This window comes from Diabrotica undecimpunctata, chromosome 4 (genome assembly GCF_040954645.1).
Source record: "Diabrotica undecimpunctata isolate CICGRU chromosome 4, icDiaUnde3, whole genome shotgun sequence".
Classification (NCBI taxonomy): Eukaryota; Metazoa; Arthropoda; class Insecta; order Coleoptera; family Chrysomelidae; genus Diabrotica; species Diabrotica undecimpunctata.
The window spans coordinates 56,975,376-56,990,015 of record NC_092806.1 but is presented as its reverse complement, the minus strand read 5'-3'; the positions used below and the strand labels follow the sequence as shown (position 1 = coordinate 56,990,015).

General features: G+C 31.5%; 1 protein-coding gene across 5 annotated transcripts in view; it reads left to right on the top strand.

Annotated features, from left to right (window-relative positions):
- Lar (tyrosine-protein phosphatase Lar) overlaps positions 1-14,640 on the top strand; it is a 1,676,858-nt gene that overhangs the window by 909,100 nt on the left and 753,118 nt on the right. For all 5 annotated transcript variants that reach the window (XM_072529515.1, XM_072529513.1, XM_072529514.1 and 2 more), the window contains exon 4: positions 12,881-13,042. In XM_072529515.1, the coding sequence (XP_072385616.1) occupies positions 12,881-13,042 (162 nt within the window). The remainder of the gene's footprint in view (positions 1-12,880; positions 13,043-14,640) is intronic.

Sequence of the window (14,640 nt, the reverse complement as noted above, 5' to 3'; positions counted from 1 at the left end):
TTCATTACATACAATAATAAATTAACACATGTAGTTGCACGATGTATTTCACTTGTTGCCATAGTTTTATTGTGGCAACGAAAACCAAGATTATTCATGTTTTTTTCCTTACATGACGCATCAACCACGCAGGGTTATTAGCGTGTATGGATTGTAATACAGAGTTAGAACTTAACAATAGAATATTAACCCTAGCAGTACATAAATAGAAATAAACCTAAATCTATACAAAGTAAAATATTAAATTTTTGATAACAGCTTGCAGTCTTTGAGAAAGGCGAAAATATTTTTAGTATCACTGTCTTTTCCAAGAGCACTATTTCATGTTGATGGTATGTTATACATTTTGCGTTGCACATCGTACTTGGACACTTTTACACATGTCACACACAGGTTTATCAGCACGTTTTAGTAGGTAGTTGTGTGTTAACCGAGTATGACCAATCCGGAGGCGAGTGAAAGTTACTTGTTGTCTTCTATTGTTAAATTTTGGGAATTTTTTATGATTAATATCAACTTCTTACAGCTTGGTTGGGGAGTTCTTCCATGTATCCTGCCATATTGAATTAATATTTTCTTTCCTTCGATTCCAGTATGTGATGGTACCCATATAAAATTAACTTTAATGTTCATATTTTCTGCATGTTTTAGTTCCTTTTTAATGAGAAGGAGTAGTGGATTATTGGAGTAGAGTTGGTTTAATGCCATTATTGAGCTGAGAGAATCTGTAATAATGATATTTCTCATTTTATTTTTGTTAACTATCAGAACTAGTGCTTTTAGTATCGCATACAGTTCAGCTGAGAACGTTGTTGTATATGGAGGTAATTTGTAAGCTTCTGTATAATCTGATGAGTAGATTGCTGCCCCAGTTTCGTCTACGTTTTTGGAGGCATCGGTGTAAACTTTGAAACAGCTAGCATATTTGCTTAATATTTTAAGAAATTCTTGATTAATTTGACTTGCAGGCGTTTATGAATTGTTTAGGCGCAATAAGCTGGTGTCAGTAGAAAGAAGTCGAATTATCCAAGGAGAAGGGGTTTGAATTGAGGAGATATCGTAGGTGTCTGGAAAATGGATCCCCATTGTTAACAAGTAGGTATTAGGCGGTAATAGAAAGGGTGATCAGTTCGATTTGAAGTTTGGAAACAACTTTTGAAGCGGTCAGCGAATACATTGTGTATAACTGGATTATCTTGATTAGACGATACTGCCGCGGCATAAGAAAGACTTAGATATTGTCTTCTAAACGCGAGTAGAATTTCTTTAGTTTCCCAGTATAGGGTTTGTATTGGACTTGTGTGGTGTGCTCCTAAGGAAATTCAAAGACCTGTATTTTGAATAACATCTATTGTTTTTAAGTACGTTTTTTCGGAGGAGTTGTAAACAATTGAGCCGTAGTCCAGTTTGGAGCGCACCAGGGCCTTGTTGATATGTAGTAATGTAGAATAGTCGGCGCCCCATTTTTTGTTTGCGAGTGATCGTAACAAATTTATTCCAGACTGACATGTCTTTTTTAAATGTTCTTAATGTATCTTCCAAGTTAGTTTTTGGTCAAAGGTCATACCAAGAAATCTAACTTCGTCTACATATTTAAGCTGTCCTCCATTTAAATATTCTATAATAAAGTTCTTTATTTGTATTTGATGACTTTTCGACATACTGCTTTGATTTTAGGGGTATTGAACTGGAGACCACTTGTTAATGACCATTCTTCAATATGATTTATGGCTTTTTGGACATGGTTATGGATGGTTTTTATGTTCTTTTCTCTACAAAGTATATTATTCGTGTTCGTTTTTTTTTTCATATTATATTTGAGTAAATAGCTGTGGTCATATATATTTTAACATCATGTATTGATTGATGATCGTGAAAAATGATTTTTTTATTTTTCAAATTTATTCATATTTTTATTTTTTTCGGATTTTATTTTAGTTCTAACTTACCTTACTTTTCATGCAAATCACTTTTATCAGTGATCATTTTCAAGGTTTTTGTTACAACTTTTAAATATTTTCGATATTTTCTATGAAAAACTTATTGTTTTCCGGTTATTCAACATCATATGTTTTCACAGTCAGAAGAAACCAACAGCACACACACAACATCATATATTTGGATTTTTGTATTTGATGAATAAAAGTCTATTTCGAACAGCCATAGCTTAGTTAATATTAAGTTTAAGGTAATAATAAAAACTCTTTTGTCTCTTTTGTTTTATAAGCTATGTTTTAAATCCAATCAAGGGTCATGGGGGCCATGCCCACCTTTACCGAAAATTTAAAAAAATATAAATTTAAATATTTGCAGTTCAAATTTTTTTAATTTCAAACACATATCTAGCTTACCTCGAGAAAAATGTTTTTAGTTTTTAGGGTAGTAGAGGTTGTGCTAAATGAGATAAAGTGCGAGGTAACCTAAGCTATGTGTGCATAACACAACCGCGCTCTGTTGTAGAAAGCAACAGACTGATCGTCTGCGTCTGCCGTATCAAAATCATATCAATTTCGATATTCTGTAAACACAAAGAATAAAAAAGAAGTGAAGCGTTACTTGGATCACTACAACTTGGAACAAATAAATTGTTTGGTACTTTCGCATATTCAAAATGTATTGTTTTGCAAGAATTACTTTTTGTTTTCTAGTAAAAAGTATGGTCACAGTAAAAGGAATGCCAGCCTAAAGCCTTGTCACGAAACCTTTCGCCAAACTCATGGCCAAAGACGGAGCCATACAAACTTGAAAAAACATCATACCACATAGAGGCTTCTCTATGGCTTCAGGTTGAGCTAGATTTTCTACAAAATTATCGCAACCCCAAAAGTGAGTTATTAACCAGATAGACTGTCAGAGGTCTAAACAAATACAAGAAAATAGACAAAGACTACAACCAATAGTAAAGTCTACAGTTTTCTTTGGTCGATAAAATATTCCTCTAAGAGGCCATTTCCATGATGGCCTTCTGCTTCTGGACAAAGATACTGGACCTAGCAATGAGGGGTATTTTAGAAAATTGTGTAAGTTTAAAATCGCATCAGGAGATGAGACTCTTAAACATCACCTATCCACAGCATCTTCCCTAGCAACATACATTAGCAGCACCAATCAAAATCAATTAACAACATGTGGTGAAGAAATAAATAAATAAATTCATGCGACATTCGTGAAGACTTTGTTAAGTTCATTTACGCTTATGAGGATATAAAAATAATTAATGAAGATCAAGAAAAAAAAACGCCTACAGGATAAGACTTGGGAAAAATAGTATTAAACTTATTGAAATAAGTGCACTTAAATCCGGAGAAATGTGTAGGAATCGGAACTGATAGTTGTAGCGTAATGAACTCTGAAGCAGTCGCGACTAGTCGGTGCAGTAATAGAAATAAAAAAGATTGCAACAAATACAGTTAGATGTTATTGCCTGAATCATATTCTAAACAACTCCCTTTCAACTTTTATTAATGTACGTATTCGGATATCAGAAACACAGTGGGAACACTGAAGTCATATCATTTTTTAACATGTCAGCCAAGAGAAATGAAGTTTTAAAACTATAACTTTAACAAAATTTAACAAGTTTATGCGAAACGAGATGGGTTGAGCCCCATGAAAGCGTAATCCAGTTCAGATCTGGCATTTTACATATAATTAAAGCTCTAGCATTTACCTTAACATGGAAGTATCTTAAGACTGCTACATTTGCATCGACTTTTATTTAATGCTTTATGCATATCTGAGTTTCTAGTGTCAATGATGTCACTAATTTACATACTAAAATTAACACTGGCACTAAATTAACTTCCACGAACAAAATCTCTTGATGTTAACCTGGCGGCTAAAGCTGTTTTCAATACCATGTCGACTTTGAAAGATCTAACTGCGTAAACAATTTTAGTAAGAACTTTACCAAAGTTAAAGAATTAGCAGACGAATTGGATGTTGAAGTAAAGTTACTTAGATTTGTGGGTAGACATACTAAGACATCTAATCATCCAGGTGGGCCAGAAGAATATTACAGACGTTCAATTTATATACCTCTTCTAGGTAATGTTTGTACCGATTAAACGTTAAGACTACATGCCACCTCACTGGAATGCTTGGGGCTACGGAGCATTATTCCCACACTTCTACCTGATTTCCAAGAAAAAAAGAAGTGGAACTATTGAACAGTTTTCACCTATCATGGAAATTGGTGATACACAGATAAAAATTATTCTATTTGAAGGTCAACTAGATTTATGGAGAATATTTAATACTATTGTATTATTTTTTAGTCATTGTGGCTACATCAGCGAGTCAGACGACTCAAATTTGTTGTATGAGATTTAGTGTACAAGAATAATTTTTGTACTAGACAATTAAAGTAGCTGGACCAATATTATTCGCTTGCAACAGTAATATCTACTGCAACATACTAAAAAATATATATGATAGATCTTAACCTTTAAAAACAAACTCAGTAATCCTCTATTAACTCTACCTACAATTTTACTCCATTTATAAATATCAGTATTACAATAACTGACTACAAGAGTAATATTGAAACTTTCTACAAAGACCTAGACAACATTTTTAAATCCATTAAAACGCAAGAGGTAACAATTATAATGGGAGACTTTAACGCAAAGGTTGGGAAAGAAAAAGTAGAAGAATATACAGGAGGATATGGTCTGGACAACAGAAACAAACAGGGTGACAGGCTTATCGAATTTTGCGAAAACAATAATTTTGTTATAGCTAATAGATTATTCAAAATGCCAAAGAGAAGACTACATACCTGGAAGTCACCAGCAGCTGAAGAAGAGAAAATTTTGTGGAACCATGTAGACTATGTATTAGTTAGACAAAGATACAGGAACGCAATTATATCCGCAAAAACCTATCCAAGTGCCGATATAGGATCAGATCACAACCCAGTAGTGACCAAAATTAGGCTCAAAATGAAAATAATAAAACAAAGAACAACAAATACAAAAATCAATACAAGTAAATTAAGGAACCCACATATAAGGCAACGACTGGCAGATGAAATCAACAACGGATTAACGAATGCTAAAGAATAAATTCTACAAAATACTAAGACGGATAAAAAATTGTTAATAATAAAGACAGATATAGATAAAAATCAAAAAGAAATTCTAAAACCAACCAGATATAAAAAGAAGGAGTGGATGACGGAAGAAATTTTAGATTTAATGAAAGAAAGACGTCAATATAAAAACAAAGATAATCAGATGTACAAAAAAGTGGATAAACAAATAAAATACAGAATTAAGAAAGCGAAAGAACATTGGTTAAAATAACAATGCTCAGAAATAGAAGAATACCAGAAAAGACATGATAGCAAAAACGGTAAAGCAGTAGGTCCAGACCAAATCTCTATAGAAACCATAAAATGCATAAATGATGAAACCTTAGACATTATAGTAGACTTATTTAACTCAGTATACAAAACAGGACACATACCGAAGCAATGGTTACTCTCCCCCTTTTTTGCTATCCCTAAAAATACAAACGCTAAATATTGCAGTAAATACAGAACAGTATCACTAATAAGTCACATTCTTAAAGTATTCCTGAAAAGAGAAGCGTTATTTGCTTTTAATGTATGAGCTCAAAAATGCATGGATATAAATGTTGATGTGCATGTTTGTTACGTTGATTTTGAAGAAGCAGTTGACAAAGTAAGACATGAAAAATTAGTCCAAATTCTAAAAACAAAAAACACAGACCATAGAGACTTACGAATAATAACAAACCTCTACTGAAATCAAAGAGCAAAAATCGTAATAGATAACAAACCCAGTACAGAAATTGGAATCAGGAGAGAAGTTAGGCAGGGATGTATTGTCTCCATTACTATTTAATGTATATAGTGAAGCCATTTTTAAAGAAGCATTACTATCTCAAAGTCAAGGAATAATAATTAACGGAAGATCTATTAACAACAGATAGATATGCAGATGACACCGTGATTATGGCAAGTTCTGCTGAACCACTCCAATTACTGCTAAACAAAATAAACAGTTTCTGGGAAAAATATGGACTAAAAATTAATATAAAAAAAACCAAATACGTGATAATAACAAAGAAAACAAATATACCAACAAACATACATTTGGAAAATGTACCGATAGAAAGGGTTTTCTATCGGTACATTTATTTTTTCTAGGTTATTTATAGTTTTGATATTTATCTCGATCTTATCAAATGCCTTTTTATAGTATACGAATTCAAGAATTACGGATAATTGATATTGATTTGCGTTTTGTGCCAATATGCTATCAGCACTTTTCTAAAGTGTTTTTGTCTAAACCTCAGATTTTCCACACATTTAGATGCTCTTTGATTTAAATATATTACTGATAGAGATGAGAGGGAAGTAGCTGATAAATTGGCACCGATTAGGAAAATTTACCATATAACTTTAGCTATTTGTTTGTATAATTATTAGATAGGCCAGTACACTACTATTGACAAATGTTATTTTGTGGAAGAAGCATAGCTGCACAATACAAGATAAAGATCTATATTTCTGTTGATTATAGAAACTTTCGTGCATCAAACCTAAAAATGTATTCATGGATAGAAAACAATATGCATTTAATAACAGATCAGATGGTGATGAAGATACTAATATTGCCCATTTTACATACTGTGAAAACGTATTAAACATGAATTACTATCGTACTTACTTCCATATAAACAAAAAATAGATTTGGTCAATTTTTATTAACATAAAATAAAGACCGATATATAGCAGTATGTTTGCTAATTTTAAACCTGGAATGATAATTTGATATGGATCAAAGAGAGCATGCTACTTTTCTACTTTCTACTACTGCTAGTATGCTACTTTCAATTATACATTCTAATAATGTTATTGTTAACAAACTGCTGTCACTCAGACTGTTTATATAATCTCTTGTGGATGGCCTCTTATACGCTTACTTTTTTGTAATATAAATATTACATATATTAATTCACAGATCATTATATTCGGTATATGTTAATAATAAATTAGAGAAACGAATCTACATTACAGCATGCCCACTTTCTCTGTCTCAAACTTAACGTCAAGACTACGAGCTTTAGTTCGAACACTAGTATGTAAGTAACTATGTAGTAGTAAATTGTGAGAAAAATGCTTACACATCAGCACTCTACTTACACCTTAGCGGCAACTGTCGTGTTAATTAAAAGAACGATTTAAGGATATTTAAACTAAACCGATTTTCAGACGATATCCCTACAAATTTTTCATAAAAATTGGAAATAATCACTGAATATAGAGAAAATTTTACGGTTCAATGTATACTGGTTTTACAATAAATCATTATTTATTATTTTAATATGCCTTATATGTAAAAATAGAAAATAATTTTTTTATGCAAAAACAGTTGTTTTAAATTTTATTGCAAAATTTTATTTATGAGAATTGTAAATACGTTATTTCCATTCCTAAATAGAATTTATTTATTTTTAAATATTTTATGTCATTTTATGTTACAAACATTTATATATAAATATAAAGTTAATTTGTAGCTAAATATAACAATTTAATAAACAAGTGTTCTGTTGTTTTTTCTAAAAAAAAAAGGTTCTGCACTATTTAAACATATTTGTATAATAGTTTCTTTGATAATTACCACTCGTATCTCGTCGATATATTTCTTATTTAATTAGGTATAATGTATAGTATTTAATTTTTGACCTAACGTCTAGTATGTTAAAGTAATTACTATTTAAATGGGAATAAGCCACAATTAAAGGTTAAAGTACGTTTATTGACGTTTCAATTTCTACTTCGGAAATCGTTCTCAAAATACAAATATTAGTAAATTGATACTATAAATATAAATATTATAAATATAAATATATTTATAATACTTATAAATAAATACAATTTACTAATGTTTGTATTTTAAAAACGATTTCCGAAGTGGAAATTGAAACGTCAGTAAACGTACTTTAACCTTTAATTGTGGGTTATTCCCATTTAAATAGTAATTACTTTAACATGCCACAAGAAAATAGCTTCAGAACAATGTCTAGTATGTTACATAATTCTTCGGCAATTTTTTGTAAAAATTATTCTTTATTTATCAGAATAATCTCCTTTAGCGTCGATACAATCATCCAAAGCTCGTCTAGTCTTTCGATGCCGTCCATGTAAAACGATTTATATTTGCCTTCAAAATAGGCTAGTTTCGGCGATTACTTTCTCATCTGAGAGATATCGTTTGCCACGAAGCATTTTTTTTTATAAAAAAAGGTGATAATTACTGGGGACCTGATGTGGACTATACTGTAGGTGTAGAAGCAATTTAAAACCCAATTCGTGCATTTTTTATCGTTTTCATCGACTTATGATACGGTGCATTGTATTGGTACAATAATATTTTTTTTAACGAATAAAAATTTTTCTTTGCGATTTCATGTACCGATAAACTAGTATACTAGTCGCTGTTGATTTTTTCTCGGTGTTTCAATAGTCACTACAAATAATTCATTGCGGGTTTCAAAATACGGAGGCCATAACCTTTCAGGCCGTTTGTTGTGTTTTTCTTTGGTTTGGACGTTTTTTCTGGGTGCTGTCCACTCAGATGACTGCCGATTTAATTCCAGGGTGAAATGATGGATCCATGTTTAATCCATTGTGATATACCAATGCAAAAACTCCGACTTGTTTCGAATAAACATGTCCAAACAGCGCCAAGATTCATTAATTCGTTGTTTTTGCTCTGATGTAAATAAACGCGGCACCTATTTAGAAAACTGCTTTCTCATACAAACATGTTTATGTATAATGGGCAAAACGCTACGTTTTGCTAACTTTACATTGTTAGTTATCATTTAAAACTTTACTTTTCAGTTTTTCATAAAAATTTTCAGCATTTTTTTATGTTTTCGGGAATAACTGCATCATTTAGCCTTCAAGATCGCTCAGCATCATTCGACACCAATCGGTTTTTACTTTCGATAGCTTTTTCTCAAATAATATAATTTTTTCGTGTTTATTTGGGAATCCGAGGAAGCTGTTATACGAGCACTAATGTCGTAGCGTTAATGACGCGTAAAAAAGAGCGTATAATTTCCAAGTTATACGTGACTGTAGTTGCGGCGCGTTGAGATCACATTGTCGACGTTGTCAGTGCTACTTAATGTGCGCTATGTACAATGCGTGAACTGTGCGCTAGCAACGCTTGCCGTCGGGATAATGCGGACTCGTATAACAGGCTTCTTATATTGTGCTTAGGCTCGGTTTTGTTTTTAATGGATTTCTTAAGGGAGTTCGAACCTTCCCTAGAATACATGAGACAGCAACAGTACTTGTTCTATTCAGCTTAATATTTTTCTATATGTATTATCTATTTCTCATCATTAGGCATATCTCTTTCTTATTATTAGAATTTTAAAGGGAGCATATGACTCATATTGTACCATGCTAGCAGAGGGTATGGAAGATTTTGAGAAATTTATTTCCCTAATTTATTTCCAATTTAGCTATTTAATTGGTGTGTTATTCCACCTATACTTGATTTCCAGAAACTTATTTGTCATTTTGGCAACAGCCTGTAAGTAATTTTTTAGATAACCAGAAAAGCACATAAGGCTTACTGTTGGATTTCCTCATCTCCGTTGGATCCCTTACCTCTTTAAAAAACCAATAGTTTTATTAAAGTAAAACATCTTAACCATCAGCATAAGTGTAGTGATGAATCACTACACATCACTACATCAAATGAATCGAAAACCGCAGAATAGTATAAAACCTTTCAGCAATGAAGTTTTAGATGACTTCTTTAATAAAGTTTCTCCTCCCTGGGTTCAATATTTCTCTAACCAATCCGAACAAAGTCACCAATCCAATCACTTTTTGTTGAAACCTTTCATTAAATCTGAATTAGATTTCGCTCTCAAAAATTGCAATAATACCTCCCCAGGGATTGATCAAATCAAATACCCTATGTTAATCAACCTACCAAGAGCCGCTAAAGATCTGCTGTTACAGGTATTTAATGACATCATTCAAAATAACATCGTTATTGATTCATTTAAAAACGCCATTGTGGTTCCTATCCTAAAGTCTGGTAAAGATCCAAATATTGCAAATTCATACAGACCAATATCGTTACTTTCCTGTGTTTTTAAAACTCTAGAGAGACTCATAAAATTTAAACTGGATTGGTGGTTACAAAAAAATAATTTGCTACCAGAAAATCAGTTTGGTTATAAAAGGAGCTTTGGAACACTAGATGCTCTAACAACCATTGTGGTAGATGTACAAAATACCTTAACCAGAAACAACTATTTAACAGGACTATTCTTGGATATTGAGGGAGCATACGAATCAGTTTGCTTGTCAACTTTAAGAAATAAAATGGTTAATTTATTTCATATGCCAATCGCATTCGTGGATACCATAATTGGATTTTACACAAAGAGGATCATCTATGTAAGAGATCATAATAACAAGCTAATTGGACCGCGATATAATTATCAAGGTATACAACAAGGCTCAGTTTTATCTCCAATCTTATTCAATATATACAGCTCTGACATACATAACATCCAAATAAATAACAGTTCATTTAAAATCGTACAGTATGCCGACGATTTCTGCATCTATACAGAAAACAAAAAATATGAAACCTGTATACAAAGCCTTAGCAAAGTATGTGAATCCCTTTTTTCATGGTTCTTAGAGAATGGTCTCAATTTATCTATAGAAAAATCAGTAGTATCTATCTTCACAAGACACAACATTCCTACAAATGAAAATATCATTCTGAACGATCAATGTTTTAAGCTTCAAAATCATGTCAAATATCTAGGCCTTATTTTGGATAAGAAGTTAACTTGGAGACAACACATAGAGTACATGCTTGATAGATGTAACAAAGGCAGCAATTTCCTCAGAATGACAACTAAAACGTGGTGGGGTTGCGATGTAGAAACATCCTTGTTGTTTTATCGCGCATATATACGATCTATTCTAAATTACGGTGCTACTCTTTATGGTTCCGCCTCTAAGAACCTTTTAAGAAAAATCGACACGTTTCAAAATTCTATTATGAGGGTATGTTTGGGTGCTATGAGATCAACCTCTATACAACCCTTATATGTTGAAGCCGCTGAGCTACCCCTGGAAAATAGAAGAAATTTTTTAAGTGAAAAAAGCCTTCTTAAAATTCTTATAACTAACTCCCAGTTATTTTCAAGCGTCCGTCAACTTAACGAGTCAGATCTTACAAACAAATATTGGGAGAAAAAACCTTCCCCGCCTTTATGCATGGCATTACAGAACAATCCTATTTTTTTCAAGAAATTGGACACGGTTGACAGAAGCTTAGACTACTATTCTTTATTCCACAGAACTCAGGTTATAATACCCACTTATAGTGAGAACACCATTATGAGTAGCAATCTTCTAATATCTCTACTGCAGGATTATAGGGAAGCCACAGTAATATACACGGACGCATTAAAAACAACAGAAGGGACTGGATGCGCATACTTTTTACCTGCTACAAACGTAGAATTCAAGTATAAACTACCATATGAATTTTCAATCTTTTCAGCGGAATCAATAGCTATACTTGAAGCTCTAAAATATGTTAAAAACACCTGTAATAGACATATCTTAATTCTGTCAGATTGCCTTTCAGTTTTGCAGAGCATAAAAAACATTGAATTACCATCAACATTTAGCAACCCCTACATATTTGAAATAAAAGACCGATTGTATCATTTATCATCGACTGGAGTCAACATAAAATTTATTTGGGTCAAAGCACATATTGGTCTCAAACACAATGAATATGTAGATCACTTGGCTAAAATGAGTGTAACAACTGGCTCTACGTTGAAATATATGCTTAACACATCAGATGTTACTACGATTTTCAAAAAAAATCAGCAACTTAGATGGAAAGAGCAATGGAAACATTACTGTTCTACAAACCATAAAAGGTATACCTCTTTACAACCAACTCTACCTCAAACAACCTGGTTTCAGAATTTCAAAGCTCCTCGTAAATATATTACTACAATAAATCGAATACGCTTTGGACATGCATGCTACCCATGCCATTTATTTAAAATTAAAGTCATCGATGATGATAGTTGCAAACATTGCGGCAAGCTAGGTGACCTCGATCACATCTTCTTTGAATGTCCTAAATTTATTCAGCATTCAAACTCCCTGTATACAAAATTAACTAAATGCAATACATACGCTCCATATAATATACAGTCTTTGTTAGCCATAGGTTCTGTAACAATATATAATTTAATTATAGAATTTTTGTCAGACACATACATAGCTTTATAAATCTGGTACGCGTTCATGAAAATTTTCATGGGCGTGTATAGGATTAGACTTGTACCCTTTGTTTATCCTATATGTAACAATACCTTATCCGTGGTCCAGTATTATTTGTCTGTTAAAATAAATGTCTTGACGGACCCCTAGACGAGAAGCGAGTGTCCTTGTATTTTCCTTCGACGTGTTCTTCTATTAATTATTCGTCTATTTCGTTTTAGGGATATCGCTGTGCATTTGTCTGAGGGAAATAATCTGTACTTATCTGTGTATACTTTTTTAAGGAATATATTATAACCTTTCGAGACTGGCTGAATGACGAAAGTCAATGCCACAAAAAAAAAAAAAAAAAAAAAGTGTAGTCAAATAATGATTATAATAAACGAACTAAATAAATAAAAACATATATGGTCTGTTGTAATTTATTAGTATTAATTATTATTTACTTAATATTTATAAAATAATTATTAAGAAGTTATTAATTCAATTATTAGTAATATGAATACTTATTTAATAAATAACAATAAGAACAATATATCTTTATTCTAGGTTCTCAAACACGCTATCAAGTAAAGGAGTTTTCAGATGGTGCTTCATTGTTAAGAATTGAGCCAGTCAAGGCTGGCAGAGATGACGCAAATTATGAATGTGTTGCTGAAAATGGTGTTGGAGATGCTGTTAGCGCAGAAGCTACATTGGTCGTCTTTGAAGGTAAGTTTTTAAAATCATTTTTAATAATTATGGAGAATATTTTTGGTAGCTATATATTAATAGTAATAATTTCGAGCCTTAAGTTCTTTCTATAAACTATATTTATAGTTCTTTCCATAAACTATATTTGGAAAATATCTCAGTGCGTTAGCTTCCATTTAACTTTGACACTAAAAAATGAACGTCCTAGTTTGGTGGTCAATAAATATTCTGTGTAAATATTCATTTTATATTTCGTGTATTCTTAAATTAAAAATAATTACAATGTATGTTATATTATTGTAGTCTGTTATAAAATATTATCCTAATAACAGTAGCCCAGTCTGGTTAAAAAAGGTCAAACAATTTTTCGCAGATATCTGAAGCTTTTAAGACATATGTGGGGGTTACTAGATGACGAGTAGATGAAAAAGTACTCGTATTTTCACATTGCGTTTTTTTTAAACAATATTTTATGGTCACAATTTGATTTTTGGTCTTACATAAACAATATTTATATCATCTTTTTATATCAAGAATATCTTTATTTTCCCGTTTTTTAAATTAAAATTAATAAATAATTTACGGAGATATTTGCAAGAAAACAGTTTTTTTGCACTAATTTATAAATTTTATTTTTTTTTTATTAACAAAATAAAACGTTAATACATTTGAACATCGAGGAATTACTGTCTTTTAAATTTGTGCAAAATTTCTCTCCCCGATCTGTCAAATTATTTAAAAGTTATTTAATTTATTTATCCCTGAGGCTAAATATTTAAACTAATAAACTTGCTGTACTAATGATGCTAGACACATTTAGCAAATTTCATAGGATTCTTTAAGAACTATCTCAAGAGATCTTATCTCTTAAACTATCCCAGAAGTTAAATGCATATTGCGTTTTCATCGAAATTATTTACAAAATAAACATTTGAAAAATGGGTATGTTTGCTACTTATAAACAATTGTAATAACTTCTATATTTTTCAAGCTACAGACTTGTACGTACAACCATTGGATAGCTGATAAAAACTCACATTTAAAAAACAACCTTCTATGACCAATAGGAACGAAGTTGGGGACTATTTTTTAAAAAATTATATCTCCATTGTTTATAAACATTAAGAAGTAAAATTTACACAAATTCTGAATGAAAATCTAAACTTTAAATTGAAACTTATAGCTATAAAATTTATCCAATTTTTTGAAACCTACAGCCCTTCGAAACGAAGGTACTTTCAAAAGATCGATAAAGGAAAGTAGAGGGGATAACTGTTTCAGCTCCGTTTTTTTTTTTAAATCGGAGGATCGGGGATCGGAAATTTTTCCTACGTGTTTCAATTTGAAGTTCCGATCTCGAAAAAAAAAAAACGGAGCTGAAACAGTTATCCCCCCACTTTTCTATGTCGATCTTTCGAAAGTACCTTCGTTTCAAATGGCTGTAAGTTTCGAAAAATTTGATGAATTTTATAGCTATAAGTTTTAATATCAAATCTAGCTTTTCATTCAAAATTTGTGCAAATTTGCTTCTTAATGTTTATAAACAATGAAGATATGTTTTTTTAGAAAATAGTCCCTAATTTCGTGCCTATTGTTTATAGGTTTTTTTTTAAATT